The sequence below is a fragment of the Labrus bergylta genome, chromosome 13 (assembly GCF_963930695.1).
Source record: "Labrus bergylta chromosome 13, fLabBer1.1, whole genome shotgun sequence".
NCBI classification, from domain to species: Eukaryota; Metazoa; Chordata; class Actinopteri; order Labriformes; family Labridae; genus Labrus; species Labrus bergylta.
Window position 1 is genome coordinate 13,877,036 of NC_089207.1, and position 24,310 is coordinate 13,901,345.

The 24,310-nt window shown below is 37.9% G+C and overlaps 1 protein-coding gene across 1 annotated transcript in view; it reads right to left on the reverse strand.

Annotated features, from left to right (window-relative positions):
* Positions 1–24,310, reverse strand: part of lrp1bb (low density lipoprotein receptor-related protein 1Bb) — a 138,655-nt gene that overhangs the window by 73,346 nt on the left and 40,999 nt on the right. Inside the window, exons 23-34 of the mRNA XM_065962263.1 lie at positions 20,656–20,787; positions 20,179–20,406; positions 19,795–19,969; positions 19,409–19,503; positions 11,787–11,936; positions 6,709–6,849; positions 6,471–6,596; positions 5,715–5,846; positions 1,490–1,624; positions 1,120–1,249; positions 685–811; positions 380–531 (exon numbers count right to left, since the gene is read on the reverse strand). Of these exons, the coding sequence (XP_065818335.1) occupies positions 380–531; positions 685–811; positions 1,120–1,249; positions 1,490–1,624; positions 5,715–5,846; positions 6,471–6,596; positions 6,709–6,849; positions 11,787–11,936; positions 19,409–19,503; positions 19,795–19,969; positions 20,179–20,406; positions 20,656–20,787 (1,723 nt within the window). The remainder of the gene's footprint in view (positions 1–379; positions 532–684; positions 812–1,119; positions 1,250–1,489; positions 1,625–5,714; positions 5,847–6,470; positions 6,597–6,708; positions 6,850–11,786; positions 11,937–19,408; positions 19,504–19,794; positions 19,970–20,178; positions 20,407–20,655; positions 20,788–24,310) is intronic.

Here is a 24,310-nt window from a genome sequence, read left to right on the forward strand (position 1 = left end):
TGAAATAAGATTTACTGTTTTTTCCCATGTTGTACAGGGGAGAGGATACGTTGATTGATCTTTACGTAATGCAACCTTTTTAAAAGGCATAAAAAACCGACAAGGTGTATAAAAGGCACGAGGCTACCAGCTTCATGTTAGAAATAAAGTTTGATTAAATTTAACTGTGCCTGATTTTACAGAATGGTGAAGGAGGATTTCCTTTGCTTATGACGCTAAATTCTACCTTGGGAATGTAAAATAAATAAGCAATGACCTTCACTGTGAGGAACTGCTGTTCTTAATGTTTTCCTGTGAGACCTTTGACAGCAAGGGTTATTAGGAGGTTATGATTACAGGCTTTGCAGGCCGGTGCATGTGTTTGAAAATAATAAATTACCTGTCAGACCAGTAGATGTAGGGCCCAAACACAGCCACTGAGAACAGGTCTACGTTGGCCACTGACAGTACAATCTCCCGGCTCTCACCTGTCTCAAGGTTGATCCTCTCGATCTTATCTGTGCGGGAGTCGCACCAGTATAATGTATTTTCCTGCAAAGAAAATGAAAATGCATATCACTAACCAAACCTCTTAGGCAAAGTCATTTTCATATTTCACAGAAGAGATGAGATAGGAAGTACAGTATATAGAAAGGGAGCAGGAGAGGTCGGTGATGGTGTTCGTGCGTATGTGTCAAACTGTACCTCATAGTCTATAGAAATTCCATTGGGCCACATGATGCCTGAGTTGACCAAGGTAACTTGGTCCGAACCATCCAGACGGGATCGACCAATACAGGGGTTCTGCCCCCATTCAGTCCAAAAGAGAAATCTGGCCAACACAGAGGTGAAACGCAAACACACTACGTGAATTGAAAAAAAAAAAAATCACTGCTATTTTCAAGTTCTCCTCTAAGAAAGAAAACTCCAGTGTCTTTGACTTTGACCTGTGTAGCATCAGTTTGTGCATTTTAAGTGTTTTCCGATTTTTGCGAGCTTTTTTTTTTCCATTAGTGTTTCAAAGGTAAATGTTAACATGTCCCCTGCCTCGTATAAATGCTTAATAGAACCACTGGTCCACATGTGCACTACAATTGTGAAAAAGACAAACATGAAAGCACAAATAAAAACATGGTCTACCCTTTCTGTGGATGTACAGCGATGGCCCGAGGCTGATCAAGCCCATCAGATATGACCACTGAGCGGTATTCACCATTCAGACGGGAGATTTCTATTAGATTGAAACCATGGTCTGTCCAATACAGGTTTCCTGTGAAGAAAAAAAAAAAAAAAAAGCAATAACAAGGTGTGTAAATCCAACAGAGGTTTATTTGTCCTCCTAGGCACAAGACACATAAAAGAGATTACATCAAGAACCCACGTCTACTACAACTCATCTTGCACACAAATGTGATGATTTTACAAGGAGGTTACTGAACATTTTCAGATGGCATTAATATTATTATTTTGGCATTTCAAATCAGACCCCTCCATTTTTTTTAATACCAACCAGCAATCCAGTCAACAGCAATGCCTTCCACTCGGCTAATGCCCGTGGTAATGATATCCTCCCTCCAGGTCTGATCCCGTTTGGCCCTGGATATTCTGTTCAGGCCCATGTCTGTCCAGTACACTGTGTCATTTCCTGAAAAAAAACATGCAATATAGTTAATGATAAAAGAAAAGTGATGATGGATGCAGCTGCTGTTAAAGTATTTACGCTCTCAAAAAAGAAAAAGCAGCTCATGAAACCACACTTTACTGCACTACGGCCCATTTCACCAAATGTTGTGTGGGACTATAAAGTATGATGTGGAAATACCCACACAGTTCATCCACAGCTCTTTGTTGACATTCAGTGTCTGAAAAGGAAAGGCAACTGTCGGCCAAATTTTACAGGGCAATATATTGCCTCATGCAAAACATGGTGTGGGTAAAACTGTTATGGACCCTTTCTGATTTTATAGCCATATTACAAAGGTATATAAAATAGTACATCATTTATTTATGGTGCCGTCTTCAAGTGCATCTCAGTGCATGCCTGTCAGCTTGGCTGTGTGCAGGTTGTTAGGAGGTTAGGTAGCGTTATGTTTATTTGCACTTTCTTGTTCCTGCTTCCTTCACACTCTGTTAAGACGCAGCTCACATAAGACAGAAAACAGCTGCAGGGCTTTCATCTGTTCTGCTCTGGCAGCCCGGCTTCTCTAATGACATGTAAATGATGTGCGTTAGGTATCAGCTGCTGCTCTGGGATGGGCTTAGTAATCCATTTGCATGTTCACCTGCACAAAGTAATAAAGGGGAGGACAGACTGCAATCGTGTCCCGTACTCTGGCCATGTCTGATTTTGGCTTGAACTCAGCATAATTACTTTTTTGCTGACATCAACTGAACTAGGCAGTCAGAAGGGGACAAGATTTCAGTCTCTTTTTAAAGCTTTAAATGAATAGACTGACTCATGACAATTACTTGTTCAAAGATAGCTCAACATGTTCAGTACAGAACAGGATTTAATGTAAAATGATTCCAGATTACATGAACGACCTTTGTAGTATAGATAACTAGAAATAAAATGCCATTAAATAACTTTAAATGTCACTAAAACAATATTAAGGTTAATGGAATTGAGCTTGTATAGCTCTTTTCTAGTCTTCTGACTACTCAAAGTGCTTTACACTGCAGGTCACACCTACACATTCACACACTGATGGTAGAGTCTGCTATATAAAGTGACCATCAGAAGTAACTAACCCTAGTCATATAAATTACATTCATACACTGCCGCTGAAGCAATGTCCAATGTGTCCTTGGGCAAGGAATTCAAGACAATCTTGAATTCCTTGCCCAAGGACACATTGGACATGCTGTTGCAGAAGCTGGGGATCAAACCCTTGACCTTCCAGTTCAGAGACGACTGCCTCTACCAACTGAGCCACAGCTACCCACGGTAATGTAAACCTTTTGTAACTGTGAATATTTCCCAGTCTCTTTTCTTTCTTCGACAGAAACCAACATATGATAGTCACGGAAAACGAATTACAACTGCAAACCATGCAGTTTTTTTATCTGCTGCTGCGTTCCGATATTCTATGAAGAATTTCTGCAAACCCACTGTATATCAACCTTTGTATGAACTTAGCATGTTTCTGTTTTCATTTGTGTGTATGCAATTTCCTTTACATCGCTTTCGTTATCATGCTTCAGTAGCACCCTATTATTGATATAGAATGCTGTGAGTCTATAGTATATTCATAGCGTTTGTTATAACATATCTATCAATTTTATCCTGTGTTGGCTGAAAGGAGGCAGGGATGCAAAATAACACAACAGCACAGGCTATAGGGATCATATTCTGCAGTGCCTGTTCCGGTGCCTTCATGTGATACAATATCTTTGGAATTGCCTGAATAGCAAATGTTTCACAAACATGTTTTCTGTTACTCAAGCTGAGGTTTCCCTTTTATGTAAACTTATTACACTTTCAGCATTCCCAGAGGCAACAGACAATTGTTCAAAGAGCCCAGTATTACAAATATACCCCCCCCACACACATTGTTTTTAATATTGAAAAGAAGACGATTGTAATGTAGAAAAAAAGAAGTGTTAAAGTGTATCACTGTGTAACTTAGCTATACAATAAAAACATGTTGCAGAGGGTATATGCTCACTATTAGCATGTATAAATAACTTTTTAGTATGCAAAAAAAAGTATTTTATTAATTACATTTTTATTAAAGAAAGTATTTTAGGAAACAAAAAGATTGCATTGGCATCATCATGTATATAATACAGTTGAAACTGCTATAACCCCCCCCCCCCCCCCCCCCGTTTCTTGTGTTGTATTTTAAAACAAAAAACTCAATTCAAACCTCTTGCCTCCCCGTTATCACTAATGATCAACTAGTTTTCTATTCTTCCTATTTTTTGCGTGACCGATGATTGTTTGCACATTCACGCTGTTATTTGAGCTCCTTTTTGATCATGTGAAGAAAGTATTACAATGAAGAGTTTGCTAGATCATAAGGACAAGTAACAAAGACCCCATTAAACTGATGAGCTTCACATGTCAAAGTAAATAATAGTTCAAAGTGCAAAGTTAAAACACAATGGGCCTCATTCACTAATATATGCATAGAAATGTTCTTTCTCTGCATATACAATAAGTGCATCCTCAAAATAGGTATATGACATGTGTGCACCGCCAATTTTGTTCTCTCCACCTTGCGTATGTTAGTGAATCAGAATAATTCTAAATTGACAGAAGCATGCAATCAGTATACTGTCACACCCCCCTTTCTTTGGTGTATCAAGGCGAAGAGTTGTGAGGGGCAGACAAGTAGACGTACCCTGCATGCACTTAAATAGGCTACCAATTAATCATTAGGTTTTGGCAATAGATGCTCGATTTCATGGCACTTTTGGAGGGAGTGATTGATGATATTCTTGATTGTAAACAAAGTTTTTAATTTAAGATGAAGGATTTTAAGTAAAATTCGGATGAAAAGGCATCAATTTCATGTTAATTTAATACGTTTAGTCAGCGTATTAGTAAATTCAGGGTTGGAATGATATTTGTCTATTAAAGGCTATTCTACTGAATGTAGTTTTTATATGTTGTTCATTTAGTTAAAAGGGGGTGTGTTTACATTTTTCTAGGAAAGCTGGTCCATCATTTTAGCGTAGGAATGCTCTACGGAAGCTCTAACTTTGTTTGCAGAAGAAGAACAAATTCAGAACCACCTTACAATCACTAAGCACACTACAAAAAAGAGCCATTTGTATAGTAAACAATGTAGGATATTATGAACACACCAATATACTGTTTTTAAAATTACACACCTTAAAGTTTGGGGATCTGGTAGAATTTAAGACTGCATAAATAATGTCTAAAGCAAAAAATAAACTGTTACCTGTAAACATACAAAAACTGTTCAAAGACAGACAGAGGGGGGTTATAACTTTAGAGGGAAACTAAACTTGAATCAGCATTATGCTCGGACCAATTTAAAAAGTATGTGCATTTCCATTTGTGGGGTGGTTTTGTGGAATGCTCTTGACGAAACAATTAAACAAAGTATGAATATAATGCAATTTTAAAAAAATGTACAAAAGATATATCTTTGAAAAGTACAGAAATAAGGAAGGAGAATGTAAATCTCACAGCTGTTAATGGCGCTTGTTCATTTTGTTCTTTTTTGTTTTGTTTTGATTTTGTTTTGTTCTGTTTTTCTTAATAGCTCGATTGGAGTATTTTTTTTGTATTGTCCGTTTATTTTATTTTATTGGATTTTGCTTTATTTTGTTTATGGTGAAGAATGGGGGTAGGACTTGACAAGCCTAGGCTTTTTTATTTTATACAGATTTTTTTTTCATTTGTTTATTCATTTTCATGTATTTTTTTAATCGTTCGAAATAAAGAAATAAAGCAATGAAGAAAGTTAGAACGTATTGATGAATCCCAGATTTGTGTGTCAAACGTTCACACAAACAGTTTAAGCACATATTTGTGTGTACGCACTGTTTGTGAATGAAGCCCAATATGTCTATATGAAGAACATTTTTATTTCTACCGTTGTAGTTAAGTCAATAAGCTGCTTTTTAACTTATGAATAAGAAAAGATCAAAGCTAATTAAAGTCAGCAAAGCAACTTAACTCAGCGTAATCCAGTGTCTGATCCTCTAAATCAAAGATTATATCAACAATGAAAGTGAATAAATGTTGCATGGTTCCAAACCTGCATGAAAGTCAACTCCCACAGCAAAGAGTGTTCCTGTGATGGGCATGAGCGCCTCACTGTTGTCGTTTGGGTCAAGAGCAATTCCCCGGATTCCCTCATGGATGGAATACATCAGAAACGAGTCAACACCTGAAGAATAGAACATTGCCATTATACCCTAAACATAGGTACTAAAGTGCATTTCATTATTAATGCATTTTATATGTATAGATTAACGCACAGATTAATCTCAATACAATTGTGCAATGTCGACCATAGAAAAAACTGTGCAATTTTATAATGTGAAAAAATATGTGTGAAATAATCTTCAGGTGCAATAACAGATGTAAGACATGTACAGAATTTGCAGGACAAAAAAAAACATATTTATATTTATATTTCATTGTGTCTCCCTTTGTAATTTTTTGTCTTCAAGAGAGTGTATAGTTTTCTGTACAGTTTTTTTTTTTCTTAGTTGTGACTACAACTTATTTATCTTTTTTCTACTCTCGTGTATATTGCTATTCTATTTTTTCTTTATATACTTTTGACTTGTTTGTAGAGCTGACTCTGGGAGAAATGCACAAAAATTCCAATGCACCTGTACTGTCCTGTACCTGTGCAAAATGGCAATAAACATCTAATCTAAGCTAATCACATGTACTTAACATAGGTAACATGGGATCATTTCTTATCATTTTGAGTTGTCCTAAAAAACATGAATGCTGGTGGGACATAGTGGCAGCTCTGAAGTATATATTTTGGGAAATGTACCTTCGCAGGACATGCGGTCGCTACGCAGGTTGTAGCCAACCGTGCAGGAGCAGCTACGGGTGTTCTCAGAAGTGGGGAAGCAGAGCTGTGAGCATCCTCCGTTGCTTATCTGGCACGGGTTTCTTCCTGAATGTTAAACACAACCAGCAAAAGGCAAGCAATAAAGCTCTGTACCACACATGTATTAAGGTAGTGAGTTTGGATCGGTTTGTTCTTTAATTTGTGCTAATGCACTTACCTTTCTGACCCTCCCTGTCGTACACCTTCATATGAACCACACCACTCGTCTTGTTTCTCAGGATTATAAGATTCCGCCCGTCTCTCTTGGTGACCGTTCCCAGCTGTGCAGATTCGTCATCTGCCCACCACAGTTTGCCACCTGCAACCATCAGTGTTCTTTGTTAAAAGCTGTTGCAGAAAACTACAATGGTAGGGTAAATTGCATTATGCTTAGAACTGCTGCATTCAAATTGTGCCACTCAAGTGGGGATGCAAACAAGCAAAACACTACAGCACAATCAAAAAACTATTTCAAAAGGCAATGTTATATTTTAGACTTCCCACTGAGGCTGGTAGTTGTATGCCACCAAGACCTTAATAATTTTAGCATTCACTCAGATGATTTGAGTGGGATCCCCCATCCCCTGCTCTGCACACTTTTGAATATGCATGAATTTTGCAGCCTTAAACTGTATCTAGTTTGATAGTTGGGTGAGGTGCTTACACCAACAAATTCTCCTCCATGACCTCCCTAGATTACGTGTGTGTGCGTGTGTGTGTGTGTGTGTAACATTTGAGTTACATTCAATCATCTTCACTGCACCGTTGATGTTGTGTCATTATGTGTCACACACCTCCTGAAAAAGTAAGTTGCCCGTCTGGCACTATGCGACAGTGAAGCTCTGGGCTTTAGTAATGCTTCTGCTGTGAGCACAAGTGTTGAGTGTGTTTTTGCAAAAAGGCAAATGCACAATAGGCTCCTGACCCCAGAACTCACCACCACCGTCACCACCACACTGTCCTCCAACCTCAATGTCTGTCCTCAGCAAGAAATCAGTGATGCACAGTCCAGGCCCTTTGCCACAGACTCCACAAACGTGACAGGAACTCTCAATTTGAAAATCCCACTGAAGTGAAAGGTACAGGAAAGTCAGGTGGCTCCTCTCACTTTAAAATAGACTCTCTACATGGGCTGCAGATGGACCAGAATTTAGTCAACCTTTAAAATATCAGAATTGCAAAAAAATGGAGAGTAGCACTAGGTTATGATTTACGACGGAGGATTAGGGCCATGTTAAAAAAAATATTAGACTCGTCTCAAACTCATTAATGTACAAGATTATTCTCATAGATTTACGGGTTTAATCTCGTAAATTTACGACTTTATTCTCGTAAATTTGCAAATTTAATCTCAAAATTTAAAAAAATATTTTTTTTTAACATGGCCCTAATCCTCCGTCTTGATGATTCATGTTAACTGTAAAGGTTTATACTGTATTCCCTTGATAGGAAAAACAAAATGTTAAGGACATTTTTTGACATTGTCTTTTTTGTGTTGCTTTTTCAAACCTACTCAGCAGCAATAGTGAACCCTCATCCTTACGGTTGATAGAAAATACCAGAGAATACCATAAGATTTCACAACATCAATCCCTTGTATCCCACCTTTGAAAACAAAGAAACACTTTGAACATGCATTAAACGCTTGAGGCTCAGTGTTGTCCCAAAGGTGAATGTAAAAAAAACGTGTTTCTTCAAATTAGACACATTTCAATGAGTGACAATGGCACCTTACACGCAACTGACAAAACATTTGACCCTGGTGGGCATGCTACCCTAGATTAGCTTTGTACCCTAAGTTAATTGAATGCTGCAAGGACCGCTGGCTAGCTGTGATTGCTTGCTTGTGGCACATCATATTCAATTTCCATCTCAACTGCTGGTTTGATTTCAGGCAACCGGCTGATGGATCACCAACATCTTCTGAATAGAAGCCCTCACCTTCCTCTCAAAGCATTCTCATAATTACACAGCCCTAGGACCAGTGTGGATCGACCTTGTGTCACTAACAGTGCCTTCATTAAATATTTTCAACACCAAGCCAGAGCAATCATTAAGGCGGTCACACAAATTGAAAAGGTATGAGGAAATGCAACGTGTTTCTTCAAACACACTTCTTCATGCTGATATCATGCATTGTCACTTTGATCGATAGCGTTCATTATTCATTTTGCCCGTCAATGACTGAATGCAGGAATCATCAGATTCTGAGAGAAGAAGCTCATAAACAAACACATTTCTAGAAACATTTGTATATTGCCCTGCACCTACTTGATTGTAATAACTGCCTACTTTGTCTAAAATAATCTTAATTCCAAATGTCTGTCGAATCCAACTAATTTATCATAGTATGCTAAAATAGAAAACAAAATAAATATGTATTTATTCCTGCATATATCTATATAAGGGCTGTCACCATTACTACGTTTCAAAAGAACGCGTGTAATCTTTGTCACTTTAACGTGTTACATATCTTTTATCACAAATTAATCATTTGACTTTTACTGCTTCATATGCAAATTATCATGGAGCATCATTCTCCTTAATTATCCTTTCAAAGATTCATTTATGATCACAAATCTTGACACCAATCACAGCAGAGAAAGGGAGACCTCTGCTCATTTAACCCAGCAGTAGACATCAACCTCGTGTGTCATTACAGACTGAAGTTATGAAATGTCCTTGCAGGCAACATCTTCCGATTGAGTAATTTAAAGCATGTGGAGACATAGTTAATGCATGATAATAGTGATTGGACATCAAAACTGTCAATTGGAAAGACAGTAAACCTATCCCTGCTCAGCTTCTGTTGCACTACGCATGTCATTCATTGTCTCTAATTCTCAGGCAGAAATGACAAGCTAAAAACACACTTTTTTGCAAAATGGCTAAAATTGTGTCGTGCAAACATAGTTGTCACAGTTGTTCCTGTATTTGCATCCATAATGACGCGTAATAGGCACCTCCATATGTGCAGCAGCCTTATTTGTAATTAAAGTGTCCCCAAGATTTTTTTCCTGACAATCTAAAAAGAAAATATAATCAAAATGGGTCTGATGACTTCATTACATTTGTTGCATGAATCCAAGTAGAGTAAATGCACAAATACATTAGTCTGTGATACCAGATTAAATGTTATTCAATAGCAAGAGAATGAAAGAGTGAAAGAGTGTGAAATTGCTCTGTTTAACAGAGTGCAATAATAAAATGGTACAGGGCTGTTCATTCTACCATTCAAAACCATTCCTTCGACATTACAAAATGTCATTTATTGTGATTGATGGAGGCGTGCGAACATTATTTCACTGTTTTGCTGTACCTGCTACTGTTCACAAACCAAGTCATTAGTCTTTGTCACCTTGAGTTCTATCTCCCATTTGTGAAAGGCAATAATGAAGTCTCTATCGCCCCTTTAGTAGAAAGTCCTCCATAGTCAAAGTCTTGAGAAATGCCTCTTATCAAAGAAGAAATGGCTTGTGTTGCAGAATGGTAGCCGCTAACAAAACTTTGGGGTTTAATGCTTTCCACCACAGTGTTATTCTGTAAAACTGTAATTAATACTCTCTGCACAAGCTGATAAAATACCCAACACCTAGGAATCCAAACACAGTGATTAATAACGTGCTTCAACAACACAAAGTATCAGCCTGACAACACTCTGGATTTTATATTTTACCTTTGAAAAAAAATCACTTTGTTCCAGACACACACACACACACACACACACACACACACACACACACACACACACACACACACACACACACACACACACACACACACACACACACACACACACACACACACACATCTACACACACACGTAACTAACCATGCTCTGTTCAGTATGTTTGCTTCCTTCTCATTACCAGCCTTGGCAAGGAAAATGTATTCATGTAGCTCACTGGGAAGCCTCCCAAATTGTCAAGATTGTAGCAGTGTGGAAGTGAGACCATTTCAAATCCAAATACAGGTCAAAACAAATACAGAACTGTTGTGTGATATCATTTTGAAAAAGTTGAGAGTCGTCGCCTCTCAACCGGTTGAGCAACACGTCCGATGTGTCCTTGGGCAAAGACACTTAACCCCGCATTGCTCCCGCTGCTTCACTGGCGGTGTATGAATGGATTAGTGTTGTACTTACTCTCTGATGTACGTCACTTTGGATAACAGCGTCTGCGAAGTGAATTTTACCATTGTAACATTGTGATAACATAACATTTCCACCTTATAAAGTGTAAAGGTACAGCCCCAATGCGTTGTTTGGTTCTTGGACCTGAAATCTGGTTTTATTGTGTGTACTGCACTTTACATCACTATTGCTATTTTTTTTGTTTGTTTTTTACTTCATAGTGTTAAAGCAAAACGAGTATGGCGCTTACATTTACAAACAAACTCTGGCAAGCCTCTTTTTAAGTCTGTACGCATTGGTTAACATTGCCTATTCCTCACGCTGAAAATCCACCACAGGTCCACTTTAAATCTGTTGTGGACACTACATCAAAAAAAAAAATGATTGTGTGAAAACAAGTGATGACCCGTCTGATATTTTACATGTTACTAAAGGTGTTCCACTACTTTTATAGTTTCATCCAATTTTGTTGTAATTTCATATACTATCCTCATTTTATCCCATACATTGAATCTTTTATGTGTGACATTATCTGATTTTATTTCTGAACATTTTTATATACAGATGTATTCGACCTTTATTCAATTGTTTCAGCTCTGCCATGCTTGCTTTTGTTATTAATGTTTTCACTAACTAACTAATTTACCTCCTCAGTGAACCTACACAGTAAAACGATATTGTATGTATGTGGGGGGAAAAGGAACGGTAAAAGCAAGACACTGTTAGCTTAGGACTGTTGTAATGTGACCAACTGGTTAAATGTCCGTACAGAACATATAGCAGAACTCATTGTCTTAATTCAGGAAATGTCTAAATTAACCTACGAGTTGATGAATGGTGTGACACATTGGAATGAGCACTGATAACAACAATCAACAAATAATGAACATCTACCTCCCTTTTCATTAAGAAAGGGTGAGAAAGTAAATCATCAATCACTGCTTCACTGTGATTTAATTATCTAATGCCCCTGCTACTTCACACAAAGTGGATCACAACTGTTGCGATGGCTGAATAAATACCTCCATTCTGCAGCCACTTAACTGGTTAAACACGTAATCCCTCCACACTCTCTGACTAATCCCCAATGGCAATCTGATGCACTTGTGACAACCTCTACTCACCCATCACGGCCAGAGCTGTGCCTTTGACTAACTCCCTCTTCAGAGTCTCCAGCACTTCCAGCCCACTGCCATCCAGATTGCACCTGTTGATAGTGCTGTTGACCGAGCTTATCCAGTACAGCTTGTTGGAAGTGAAGTCTATTGAGAGACCTAAGAGGACGACAGGTGAAGAGAGGACACCAGCATTAGCACTCATTGTGCTTAGATTTGTGTACTAATTATTTGAATTCAAAACATGGCAGCATTTTTGTTACACCATTTAAAAAAAAAAAATAGTATTAGAGACACAAGTTACAAATGCATTGCCAAAACTTAATATGGCTAAAGACCAATGTGTTAAAGATGAATGTGCAACATTTTACACATAAATACAGCAGAAATCCATCAGAAATCCAGTATATCCTCTGTAGTTAACTCTCATGACTGTCTACATTGAGTGAGATGCGCGAGTCGGGCTGGCTGTGATGTTGTTTGAGCCGTATTTATATCGTGTATACATGGACCGCCGGCCGTCCAGCTCATCCCCTTGTGTATTAAAGCTGTTTAACTGAGGGGGGGGGGGGGGGCACGCCGACACGCCGACACAAACACTTGAAGGTATCTTGGTGTTCATGCGTTACTTTTAATGACAGCTGTCCTTTTCTTTCGGAAAGGTATCCTTAAATGACTTCTTTCCCTGATTTACGACTCTATCCACTATCCTATCCCTACAATAAAGGCCCAAAAGGCCCAAAAAGAAATAAAAAAATATATATATATTTTTTTTTACTTGACCTTCAAGGGGGGCGGGGGGGGGGGAAATATAATGGTAGGGGAAACACTGATGATAACTCCTTTCTTGGACAAGAGGGGTGAGGGGTTGGAGGTTAGCTGCTTCAGTGTGGCAGAGGTGTCGCCAAACAGCAGTTTGTTTTGGTTTCACGCTGGTGCTCAAAAAAGTTGCACATTCTTCCTTTAACTACAATAGATTTGACATGTTGGAGATAAAAATGTTCCAACATAAAAATCTTAGCATTTGAGACAATACACCGAAGAAGAGTGTTGCTAAAAAAAATAGCAATCATTCTTTTGACTGCATGAAATCCCGTAACAGTAATCAATTACTATTCAGTTTAAATCACTGACTATATTGAATATGCTGTTTTGAGTAGGTGCACATGATCTTTCTGATCTTTTATGCACCTGGTTGAGTGAAACTGAAGTGTTTACATTTCCTGGCACATATCCGATAAGAGCTCCAGTTGGCATGAAAAAATAATGAGAGATACTTTCCATAAAGTATCCCTGTGTTAACTGAAAGCTTTCAGTCGCAGTCCTCCTTTGAAAAACTCAGTCACCCAGCCGTACCTGGCCATGTGTTGGATTTATGCCCGACAGATTCACAGTCACAATGCACCATTAATTTACGCTTGTCCCCAGGTCTACCCCATAATCATAAATGAAGCCAGTGAAATATGGTGCGCTCGGCTATCTGTGTGGCTGACATGGCGGGGAAAATGAAGAAATACAGTGAGGACAAAAGAGCTGTTTGTGTGACAAATGGGGGCTCTGACCTTGAGCTGTGGTACAACAGCAGCTAGAGATGAAGAACAGCTGATGGTTTTTGTTCAATCAAGTTACAATTGCTCACTTAAGCATGCATCAAGCAGGGACAGAGTATACAATCCAAATGCATAGCATATAGAACTACTAGTCACATGAACCTGTAGAAAGAAAAGGATCGAGCAGTATGGACTGATAAAAGGTCCATATTCATTTTAAATGTAGGGATAGGACATTACATCAACTAGAACTGCTATGTGAAAACACATCTAGTATTGTAACATCAAAGAGAGTTAACTTTCCAAAAATGTGATACCTCCAAAAAAAAATGTGAATTCACCCTTTCTTTTTTAATATTGTCAAGCATGGGCGATGGTAAAAAGCAGACCAAATTCAATGATACAGAACAAACAAATACATAGATCGCTTCCCTTACTGTCAGAGGATCACAGCAGGAGACACACACATACACTGCTCCATTATTCTGTTCTACTACTCTGCTCCTGCAATCAGGCCAAGTCAATTTTATTTCTGTAGTGCAAAATAACAATTCCAACAAGAAGTCTAAGTCGCGCATTGAGCAGTTCAAGGCACATTTCAGGGGTTTGAAAATCAGCGCCTGAGTTGAAAATCAAAATTGTTGAATCAAAATGATATTCCTTCTCTGTCACATAAAATAATGTTGAATAACTCAACTAAGTACCACTAGGCACAGCAGTGTCATTCACCTCAAGGTAATCCGTTAATGATTCCCAGAGAGGAAAATCAGAAGAACTCACTTCAAGAAAAACTTTTTCAGTAGCATGGTTTTGCTTTTAGTTATTGTAGTTCTGGTATCACTGCAATAAGGGGAGATATATTTTTTTTTTGTTCGAAATCACTCTTACACTAAAAATTAACAATCTATGGGTTATAACCATATTATCTGAGGATACAAGTCCACTTTGCTAGAGTTAAAGCGGCAAATTTGGCTTTCCCCTAAAACTAAAGAGTACAGTTTGATGCGAGGGGATCCAAGTCAGTATGGTCTCCAGACACAGTTATTTTTTACAGTCGTTAAAAATCATATGGCACCACAGATTAAACATGTTAATATCATAAAATAGCCTTGCACATAACTTTCTCCCTGCTTCACTTTAATCTGTCCAAAATGGCATACAGGTATTATATTACAAAGAGTTTGGCCTGAACCTGATCCATCTAAAAAGTGTCCTGAGATAACTTTGCTGGTTTGGTACTAAATGAAAATACCAACTTGAATTATATGAGTCCATGTTAAACGTAGCATCTCTCATGTGACACGACTCTAATTAGCCATCCTTTCCCACTCTGCTTTGGCCTTTTGCCGATGAAACATCATGCTTTCTTTGATTAATTCTCTTGCCGCTGTGTTTGCGTGTAGGATCCAACGCTTCAGCCTCAGCCAAGACAGCATATGGCAGCTTCCTCCATGACCAACTTGCTCACCAACATCTCTCAAAATGGGCTTGGCAATGTGACTCTTTTAAGTTGAGAGTAAAGAATGTAGGAGTTCCTTTTGAAATAAATACTAGAATATACTTCTGCCAACTACCAAGAATCCATGATATCACACTGGATTTAGTTTAAGGAAGCAGTGCTTCTCTACTCAATGTTTCTATGAACTTATAAACGCTGTTTGGCTGTGTCTGTTAACCCTCTTTAGTTGCCCAGTTGTTTAGGTTTGTCTGAGCTTAAGAATCAATGCTACTGCTTTCTTCACACCATTCCACCATAGGACCGTCATTCTCCATCATTAAAGGGATACTTCACCCGTTGAAACATGAATCTGTATTGACATTGGGTCATATATGTAGTAGAAATGTGAAATAAATTTTGAAGTTGGTGCCTTCTTGGCCGAGAAAAGGCAGAAAGTGTCTTTTTGGCTCATGTGGATGAAAGACACCAAATCCCAGAATGCACAGCAGGCCACTCCCACTAAGGTCCTCAATTTCAGAATCAGAATGAGAAATACTTTATCAATCCCAGAGGGAAATTCGATCATTACAGTTTCTCCAAAATATACAGTATAGCAGTAGAAATATAGTAATAAAAACATTTACAGACATATTTACTTCAACACATAAGACCATTTCCTCAACAGATTCTGAGATTTCTTCCAGAATTGATCTTGGAAATTCCTGGCAGAATCCTTTTTGTTTTTGACTATATCTTTGTCTTATCTGGATCAAACATGATCAGTAAATTAAGCTCTTCTTTTCCACTGGAAAACCTAATGAATGATACAAAATGTAGGTAATCCTATCCTATCAACACCCCTGCACCTCATGTCCTGGGACTAACCATTATCATAGGTCACCATTTATCTATTACATAGGAAGATTGATTGATCTAAAGTGAGCTTGCTTGAACTGTACTCATGATCAATTCAACAAGGTTAATACTTTCTAATCAGCTGACATGAAAATAAGCCCATCAACCATATTGAACCTGCATTCTACCGAGTTCCTTGGGTTCCCCATATTGTTATTGTCCTGTAATAGTAGCCCTTCTGAGGCTGTAGATCACAACCAATGGCAAAAACCAGGTTACAAATACATGGACATTCTGTATGCAATTATAATGCTGCTTGGGTCATTACCACAGTACCTTAGAAAGTTTAACAAAACAGTAAGATATCAGTCACATACCTGTCCCTCTTGGAGTGGATTGGAATCCCACAGATACATTTTCTCAGGCCAAGGAGCAGGGCATTGTTCAAAGAGTTGCCTATGTGAATTACAATTGACTCAAAAAATACAATGATGCTGTATGACTTTACTCTATGAGTTTGTTCATGGTCTGAACAAGATCTTTTGTTTTCTAGTATATGTTTCATGTCGTATATAACTTGTTAAGACGTCTTTGTAGTTGTTCTCTTTTACAAAATTGTAAAGTCTGTTTAACTGCTTATGAAGAATGATTTCAAAAAACCTCAACATGATAGCGAGGTTCATTAGGCCTGCTCTGCTTTTTTTTCTATATAATGTTTGTGAGGAGCTGTGAGATATTTGTGGCTTTGAGCTCTGATTCAAGTTAGAAGAAGAATTTGCCTACAACTCTGTTTGCCATGTTCTTGAAAGTACTCAGAATGTTTAGAGATTTGAAAGTTTAGGGCTATCTAAGACTTCTGGCTGAGATATGTGGTCTAGTCTCTGACATAATCACACACTTTTGCTGTAGCTGGTTGGCATTCCCTACTGAGAAGCTCCTCGCCCTCTTTATCTCCTGCTGCCTCCCATACATCTGCCTGGGTGATATTAGTTGCTGCCTTCTTCTCAAGATGTGGATTCCAAATAAGCATGTGGTCTGATTTCTTTTAACTTCAATGGCAATCTTCATCCCTGCATTTTCAGCAAATGCCCGCCAATTGCTTGATACAGCACTGATTGATGATCTAGATAATTGTGTTGAACAAGAACATTGTTACCTTAGTTGTAGTGCTTTAGATCTATGTACAGCAAACATTGCATAAGGATAAGCACACACATTTCTTAAAAACAACGATGGAGTTTTATTAAACATTGATTGCAAAAAAACGAACGATCATTTTTTTAGGTTTGTAAAAGTGCTGTCAGCCTAAACGCATTTATTGTGACGCGATTAAGGTCTGAAATTATTGCATTATTTATTTTTTAATCACATTGATCCCATGCTTTTTTGTCCTTAGGCCCATCTAAGATAAGCCACCGCACTGACAACATCAACTATCTGTGGGCACAGTGATGGAAGAGAAAGGCACCTCCGCACCTTTGAATGGCTCATTTCACTTCAAAAAAACTTCAAAAACCAAAGCAGGTTTGTATCCAAACAAGAAGTACTTTTAGCTTAAGACAGTACACAACTACAAAATAAAGTACTAAAATTTTTTGGAAATATTGGATTTCAAACATGATTAAAAATGTGATTTATTGCAATAACTATTGAATATCAGTATTTATTCATGATACAAAACATGTATTCGTCTGACACACTAGTTTATACTAAACTAGTTCTGACACATGATACTGCCAACGGCATTGACAGAGAAGGAATTATCTCAGTTAGGAATGGATTAAATGGATGAGATGAAAAATGAATCGTGGTACCCATTATTAGCAGCCTATGGCACTATCAGCCCTTTACTTCCCTGTTTGCCCCATTACATCTCTTAAGCCTGCAGCCGAATAAAGGACCACATACATAGTCGACACATTGGCAGCCCGGAAGCGTATATTTACGTACTATTGTAGAATTTCCTTTTTTTATCTATTTGAGATTGGCATCCACTATCAATGAACGATCTCTCTCTATCTCTGCACCTTGAATGCTATGTCCCAAATAGTCTCCACACACCCCAGAGGAAACAGAGAGAGAAAGACGTCCTCTGGTACATCCCTCCTTTTAATGTTATGACTGAGGTTAACACTCTCATGTTTAATGCAGACCTTCTTATGCGGTTTATGTGGTTTGACCCCTTTGAAAATGAGATGATTCATCTCAAGGGGATATCCATCAATAAACAGACTTTGAATCAATATCAATCATAATGATCATGATTATGATTTTTGCCATAATCGAGCAGCACTGCTGAGTTGAGAGTATCAATACATCCGAACCCAGAGGCCAAGAAGGGAGCACTATTTCAAATCATGGGATAGAAAACTGGGAATCATCCTCTGGCTCTTTCCTTATAATCACACCTTCCAAATGGAATACATTGAGAAATATATTAATACTTATGCCCCAGCACATCATTCCATAATGAACATGAATTAAATTGTACTGTTGAAGACTACTTATACAATATATCATTGTCGCATATTGCTCTATAGAAGCACTCCAGCCAACAAAACAGTCAAAAGATTTCAAACCACCTACATAAACACGAATAACAGCAAGTTTTCCATGAGACATCTATCATCAAACAGGCTGCAGAAATTCCAACAACAACAGCAAGTCCTCTGTGAGACATCCAATAGGAAACGATCCCTCATTGTAACATACAAAGCCCCCGTTGGCACATCATTCATTGCACATCAGATATTGTTTGTTTTCTCTGTTGTGCTGAAATACAGTTTCATCTGTTACTTCCACTTATGTTCTCTTTGTTAATTTCATGCCTGTTCAAGGGGAGGAAAATAAAACACACACACACACATGATAACATGATAATCCAATATAGTGGAAACACTTATACAAAATCAAAGCCACTGCTCCAGCAATAGAAAGTTTAGATGTGGAAGGATGGTGGAGGATAATCTGGGCTTTAGTTATCTTTTTTCATCGCAACAGTTTTTTAAGTACTGCCTTGTGTTTCTCTCCGTTTCAGAGTGGAGTCAAACGTTTTGACTAAAACCTTTTCTTAGTCTCAACCTGAAAAGGTCTTTATACTTTTACCGAAGAAAAGTCTGTTGACCTTCTATCACAGTATCAGTTGAGTATCATCACATCACAACTGAGGACATTAGTGTTCCCCTGATTCTTGTGGACAGAGTAGGAAATAGGAAAAAGGAACAGCTATAACTAGTCTTAATGGTATTTGGAAAAGTGAGCTCACTTACGTATATCTAAGGAAATAGAATAGGTTTAAATCAAGTCAAACCGAGATTATTATAACTTTCATGTATGAACCTTCATGAGGTCATCTTTTTCATATCAAGGCTCAAATAGGATACTACTTTCAATTTGAATGGCATGAATATCAAAGCAAAGCGGTACAAACAGCATCCATCTGTTTATGATCAAAAATGTAATTGAATCCAATTACCATAAATTGAATCCACATCAGAAGAATACTGATAAATCTCATTACTTCTCCGTGTTGTTTTGTGGTAATAAGATGTTTGCAGTGGAATTCCACACACTGTTCCAGACAGTGGCAAAATAACCACACCAAGATTGTGCACGTAGATAACGGAAGGATGTGAGATATGTCGAACCATATTTAACATTCTGATCCTATTGGTTTTAATTCAAAATCAGATTAAAGCGTGCATGTAAAAAGAGTTTATGAAAACTTGAACATATACAGCTGAATGGGAGGTCCGTCAAATTCAGCTATAATTCGTTTTTGTACTGACCTACAGGATCCCTCTGATTCTGGTGGAGGACCTTGCTGTTACTCCCGTCCATGTTGGCCATGTTAATGGTGTTGCCATCTGTCCAATAGATTTTTCTGTGTGGGAAGGTGTGAAGTGCATATTTAGTAGTTCAAATAGGCACACGATTCACAGTCAATGAATGTTATGTTGTTAATTAAAAAAATGAATGTAAGCCAATAGAGTATTTTCCAACTAACAACCTTGTAAAGATCTACACTAACACTACAATCGTGGAAAGCATGTTATGCTGACAACAACAGGGATTTGATCTTGCATACAGGTCTGATGTCTCATCAGGCTTCCTAATACTTTGCATTGAAGGCAAGGATACTGATGAAGTGAACAGACTGCTCTAATCTACTTACCCTTTGGCTGGGTGCACTACAAGGCACCTTGGCTTATCAATGCCGTGGATGATGGAGGTCTTCAGGGACCCATCAAAGCGAGCCACATTGATCTGCGACTCGTCATTTTCAGAGCTGAGCCAATATAAGTTCCTGGAAAGCCAGTCTAAAGCCAGACCACGGCAGTTCACTATGTCTGTCAGGCAAAGAATGAAAAAAAAAAAAGTAACCTCTGTGTGCCTGCTTTAAAAAGCTTTATTATAAATATAATTTAGTAAATAATTACCGGTAAATTTTAAAAATATGTGTACACGTGCACCAATACTAGCTGGTGTGCACATGCATTATAGAACATTCACCATACAAAGCTATGAGGTATTTTGTAAACATCTGGAACCCACCCACCTGCAGAGATTATGGTCTCCAGCTGCGTGCCATTGATGAAGGCCCGTTTGATGGTTTGGGTTTTGATGTCCGACCAGTAGATCCTCTCCTCCTGGGCATCATAGTCAACAACCGTAACATCATCAATGTCTGGAACTGTTAGCGCCGTCATGACGTTCATATAAGGGTTGTCAATATCCACTCCACGGATTTCAGACCGCCGCACATACAGCAGGAAGCGTTTCAAAGCTGGTAAGATGATCAAGAAAATCATTTATTTAAGGTCCCCCATGTGACCTTTGTTTTAGTATGAATTCAATCATAATAAACTTATATAAAGGCTGATGTCATGTTAAGTCCAGATATGCATTTTTGACCACAACAACAGCGTTGTTTTAAATATATAAAAGACCTTGTTGTATTTAAGGTCTTTTATATATTTAAAATCTCACAAAATCAGGAAAAACATGTGAAAAGTGTTGTAGCGTTTCTGCTCACCAAAGCAGGATTGTTTGTTTGGGGAAAGCTTCATAAGATGCGGACAGGTGCAGGATGCCGTTCGGTTGTAATTGATAAGGCACAGATGGGAGCAGGGACCACGTCCATCATTCTCCTCACATGGGTTGGAAGCTGATGTGAAGGGAGGAAAGAGAAAGAAAAAGTGGACATGTCAGAACACTCATTACAGAGCAGTAGAGATGGGGGAAAGAAGACAGGCTGGGATGAATACTTGTTGTGATTCGGTTTAAAAACTTTAGAAAAAGCTGAATACAGGGCTGCCTGATAGTGCCACTTTAAGAAGATGCATACTTTCAATTGTTTAAAAAAAACACAGATTAAAACAACTATGATTATAATGTTGACCATGCTGTAGTATGGAATAAAATATACATTTTAATCCTGGAAAGAAAAGTGAGAACAATGGCATTAGAATATAACAAAGGTCTCAGACTTAAAAATAGGAGAAATGGGCAAACAACTGTGTGTGATGTTTTAGAAAGTCTCTTGAAATATGAATGAAAAATACTGGCTCTGCAACAGCTGACTTTGACTTATCTCTACTTATTATCTGCATGGTTTTTTTGCTTGGTCCTGTATTGGGTCAACATTGGTTAAAAGCCATGAAAACATTTTTTAAATATCTTAATCTATAGGTACTTAAAATGATAGTTTTAAGTTTCAGGAAGTAGGATGACATCTCAGTTACCCTGTTACTGCAGAGAAGCAAAATATCCACTTTGAATCCTCAACTGCAGTCAGTTTTTACAACACAATCATTATAAGCTTTATATCAACAGTTTTAAAGAAATATGTGATCTCAGTTTTCTTGAAATACTAACTCTACTCGGTTCTACATAAATCAACTATACCAAACTTAAGAACACCACCCACAGTTCAATTATTTCCTGTCATTCTGCAATCACAATTCCATGCATAGCACATGTCAGCTTTCCCATCTACTCTGGATGATTTATGACAAACAAGCTCATTCAAAGTTAATTTCCTGGTCTCCTTCATGCACACATTGGAGAGCTCCATTGCATGAGAAATGTGACTATTTAAGAAGATTAAAAAAACTGAATATGAGAGCTGGAAAAAGCACCCTGCTGACTCAGTATGCAATAAGAGAGACATCCAAAACAGTTCTGCATTCACCTGAATCATGCTCTTGAGGAATGACAGGCAACAACAACAGAGCCAAGGTGTTTCTTTCTTCTAAACTGTCAGATGTGTTTAAAACAAATATATGTTTTAATAAGCACACAATAATGCAATAGCAGACAGATGCCGGCACACCAGGAAATACAGAAGAAATGCTAAATTTTAATCTAACAGTCACATTCAGAGAAAGTCCAGCATAGTGATGATGCAGTTTAGTATGCAAGTGCTGCTTTCCACTAAGAGACGTGTATGTGATGTGCTATCTCTATTACAAAGCCTATTATATTTGGCATGAAAATAAATTCTACTGTCAGTGTTCTACAGCTATTGTTGTCTGGTTGTACTGCCTGCAAATAATTGTATATGTTCAAAATGGTAGAAATATCTTATTGTTTATGCAAAGCTCTGCACACACAGAATAACAATAGAAACTGAAAAGGATTGAACCAAATTAGTCTGAGTCACAGCTAAACCTCCTGTTAGCTCAACAGGATACAACAAGAAAAAATAGGTTATGTACTAGTACTTATACCAGTTAAAATGACGACTCCATTCTTCCAAAATGTGAACAAATCTGAACAATTTCACACTCAACACATTCTACTTTATAAACCATCACAACAGTGGAAGAGCTAAATAGCTTGGAGTAGCTTTAAGCGGGGTACACGCCTGATTCCCCCCTTTCCGACCAAAGTCAGCAATCCCAAATTATCTGAGTGAGCGGGAGGAATCATTAAGAACTAGTTCTCATTTTTTATGCTGCCATGAGTACGATTGAGAAAATAATAAAAACTTACACAAATGGGGGAGTAGTTTGTGGTCATTGTTTCAAATGGACCAATAAGGACAATTGGTGTACTCCTGTGCATTTTAGAATGTTTCCAGTGTGCCTACCTTAAAATGAAAAATGCTTTCCTCAACCATGTGTATGAAAGTTAGACGTTGAAGAGTAGCCTATTGCTGGAAAAGTCAGATAAAGACCATTGGATTAATTCACAAGGTCTTGAGGCAGAAATATGATCACATTTGTGGTATTAGAAGAAGTAGGTAGCCGCAAACTGAGAGGTCAACTTTACCAAGAATAAGTTGTGGCATCAAAGGCAGTGACAAAATACTAACACTAAGGATCAGAACCAATTAGTAAAAATAACACTCATAGCTAAAACACACCAACGTTTGCCATCTTTGTGCTTTCAGTTGAGCTTTACGCCACGTTTTTCTATTTAACCTGCTGAATAGTTACAAAGATCAGCTGCATGTTGGTGTTCATCTTTCACTTTGCCCTCCTTCCTCTATCTCCTCCTTTCTTTTTCTCTGGTCCAGATGTTCAGAGTCTCACTGAATATTACATTTTAGGCCCTTGTTCTGGTTAGGGTGGAGAATAGGCAGCTTCCCCCGTTTGAGCTTTTCAAAAAAGAAAATAGAAAAAAAGATTACGCATGCTTTCTGACATATTTGGAGGCAGTTCCTTTTGCTTGCACTTATCTATGGTGAACAGTCATGAGAATGCAGAGACAGGAAGGAAACAAGCAAATTAACTTGTGACACTCTGGAGAAGAAGTGGAATGACAGAATAAATGCCAACCCAATTATGACCCTAATAATGCCTATTTTGGAATAATGTCTGAAACATGAGAGCAGAGCAGGATAAATATGAAACTTGGCAAGGCTTACAAGGGAAAAAAAAGAATGGAAATTAATCCATTAATCCATTATTCTGGAGATTCTAATTTACACATCAATAAAAACAATACATTTCTAAAAACATATTTAAGGGGGAAAAATACAGATAAACCAACGGAAGACATCTTTCATTCTATTGATGAATTTGGCAAGTTATCCTGTATGCAAATCTGCATATCAAATACAGCTTGGCTTGGATATGCAGGCTTTCTGACAGAAAAGCACATCAGCAATGTATCGACTGTGGTCAGAAACTTGGCTTTCATAGCTTCTCACTAAACGTATTCCCATTTTTTACACTGTCAGAAACAGATTCAAAAGAATTAACTGACAAAGAAATCGCTGGCAATATTAATGAAGTTCAGAATAATTCAATATATTTCCTGTCAGTAATTGATTCGATTTTGGATCTGTCACAATTATTCATTGGCAGATGCGGTTCTCATTCTGCAGCTCCTAATTCACATTCAATAGAGAAGAGTGGGGAAAGCTTTATAATGTAATAGTTAGAGATAACTAGAAACATTTGGGTGGTTAGACAGATACATTTAGTCTGAACTAAAGCTAATTTATTCTCTGCATTATTACCTGACACATGCTTAATTACATATTGATCCTTTTTTCAATCTCAATCCCAATATATTCATCTTCAGTCATATCCAGAAGGAAGAATTTAAATCTGATGTGCCTGAATCAAACTCTTATGATGTAAGAAACTTCTGTCTTGTCCCATAAAAAAGCTTTGGGCTTTGAAGCAACGTCAAGTAGTAAGTTGATTACACATTGTCTCGGTTATAAGTCTGCACTG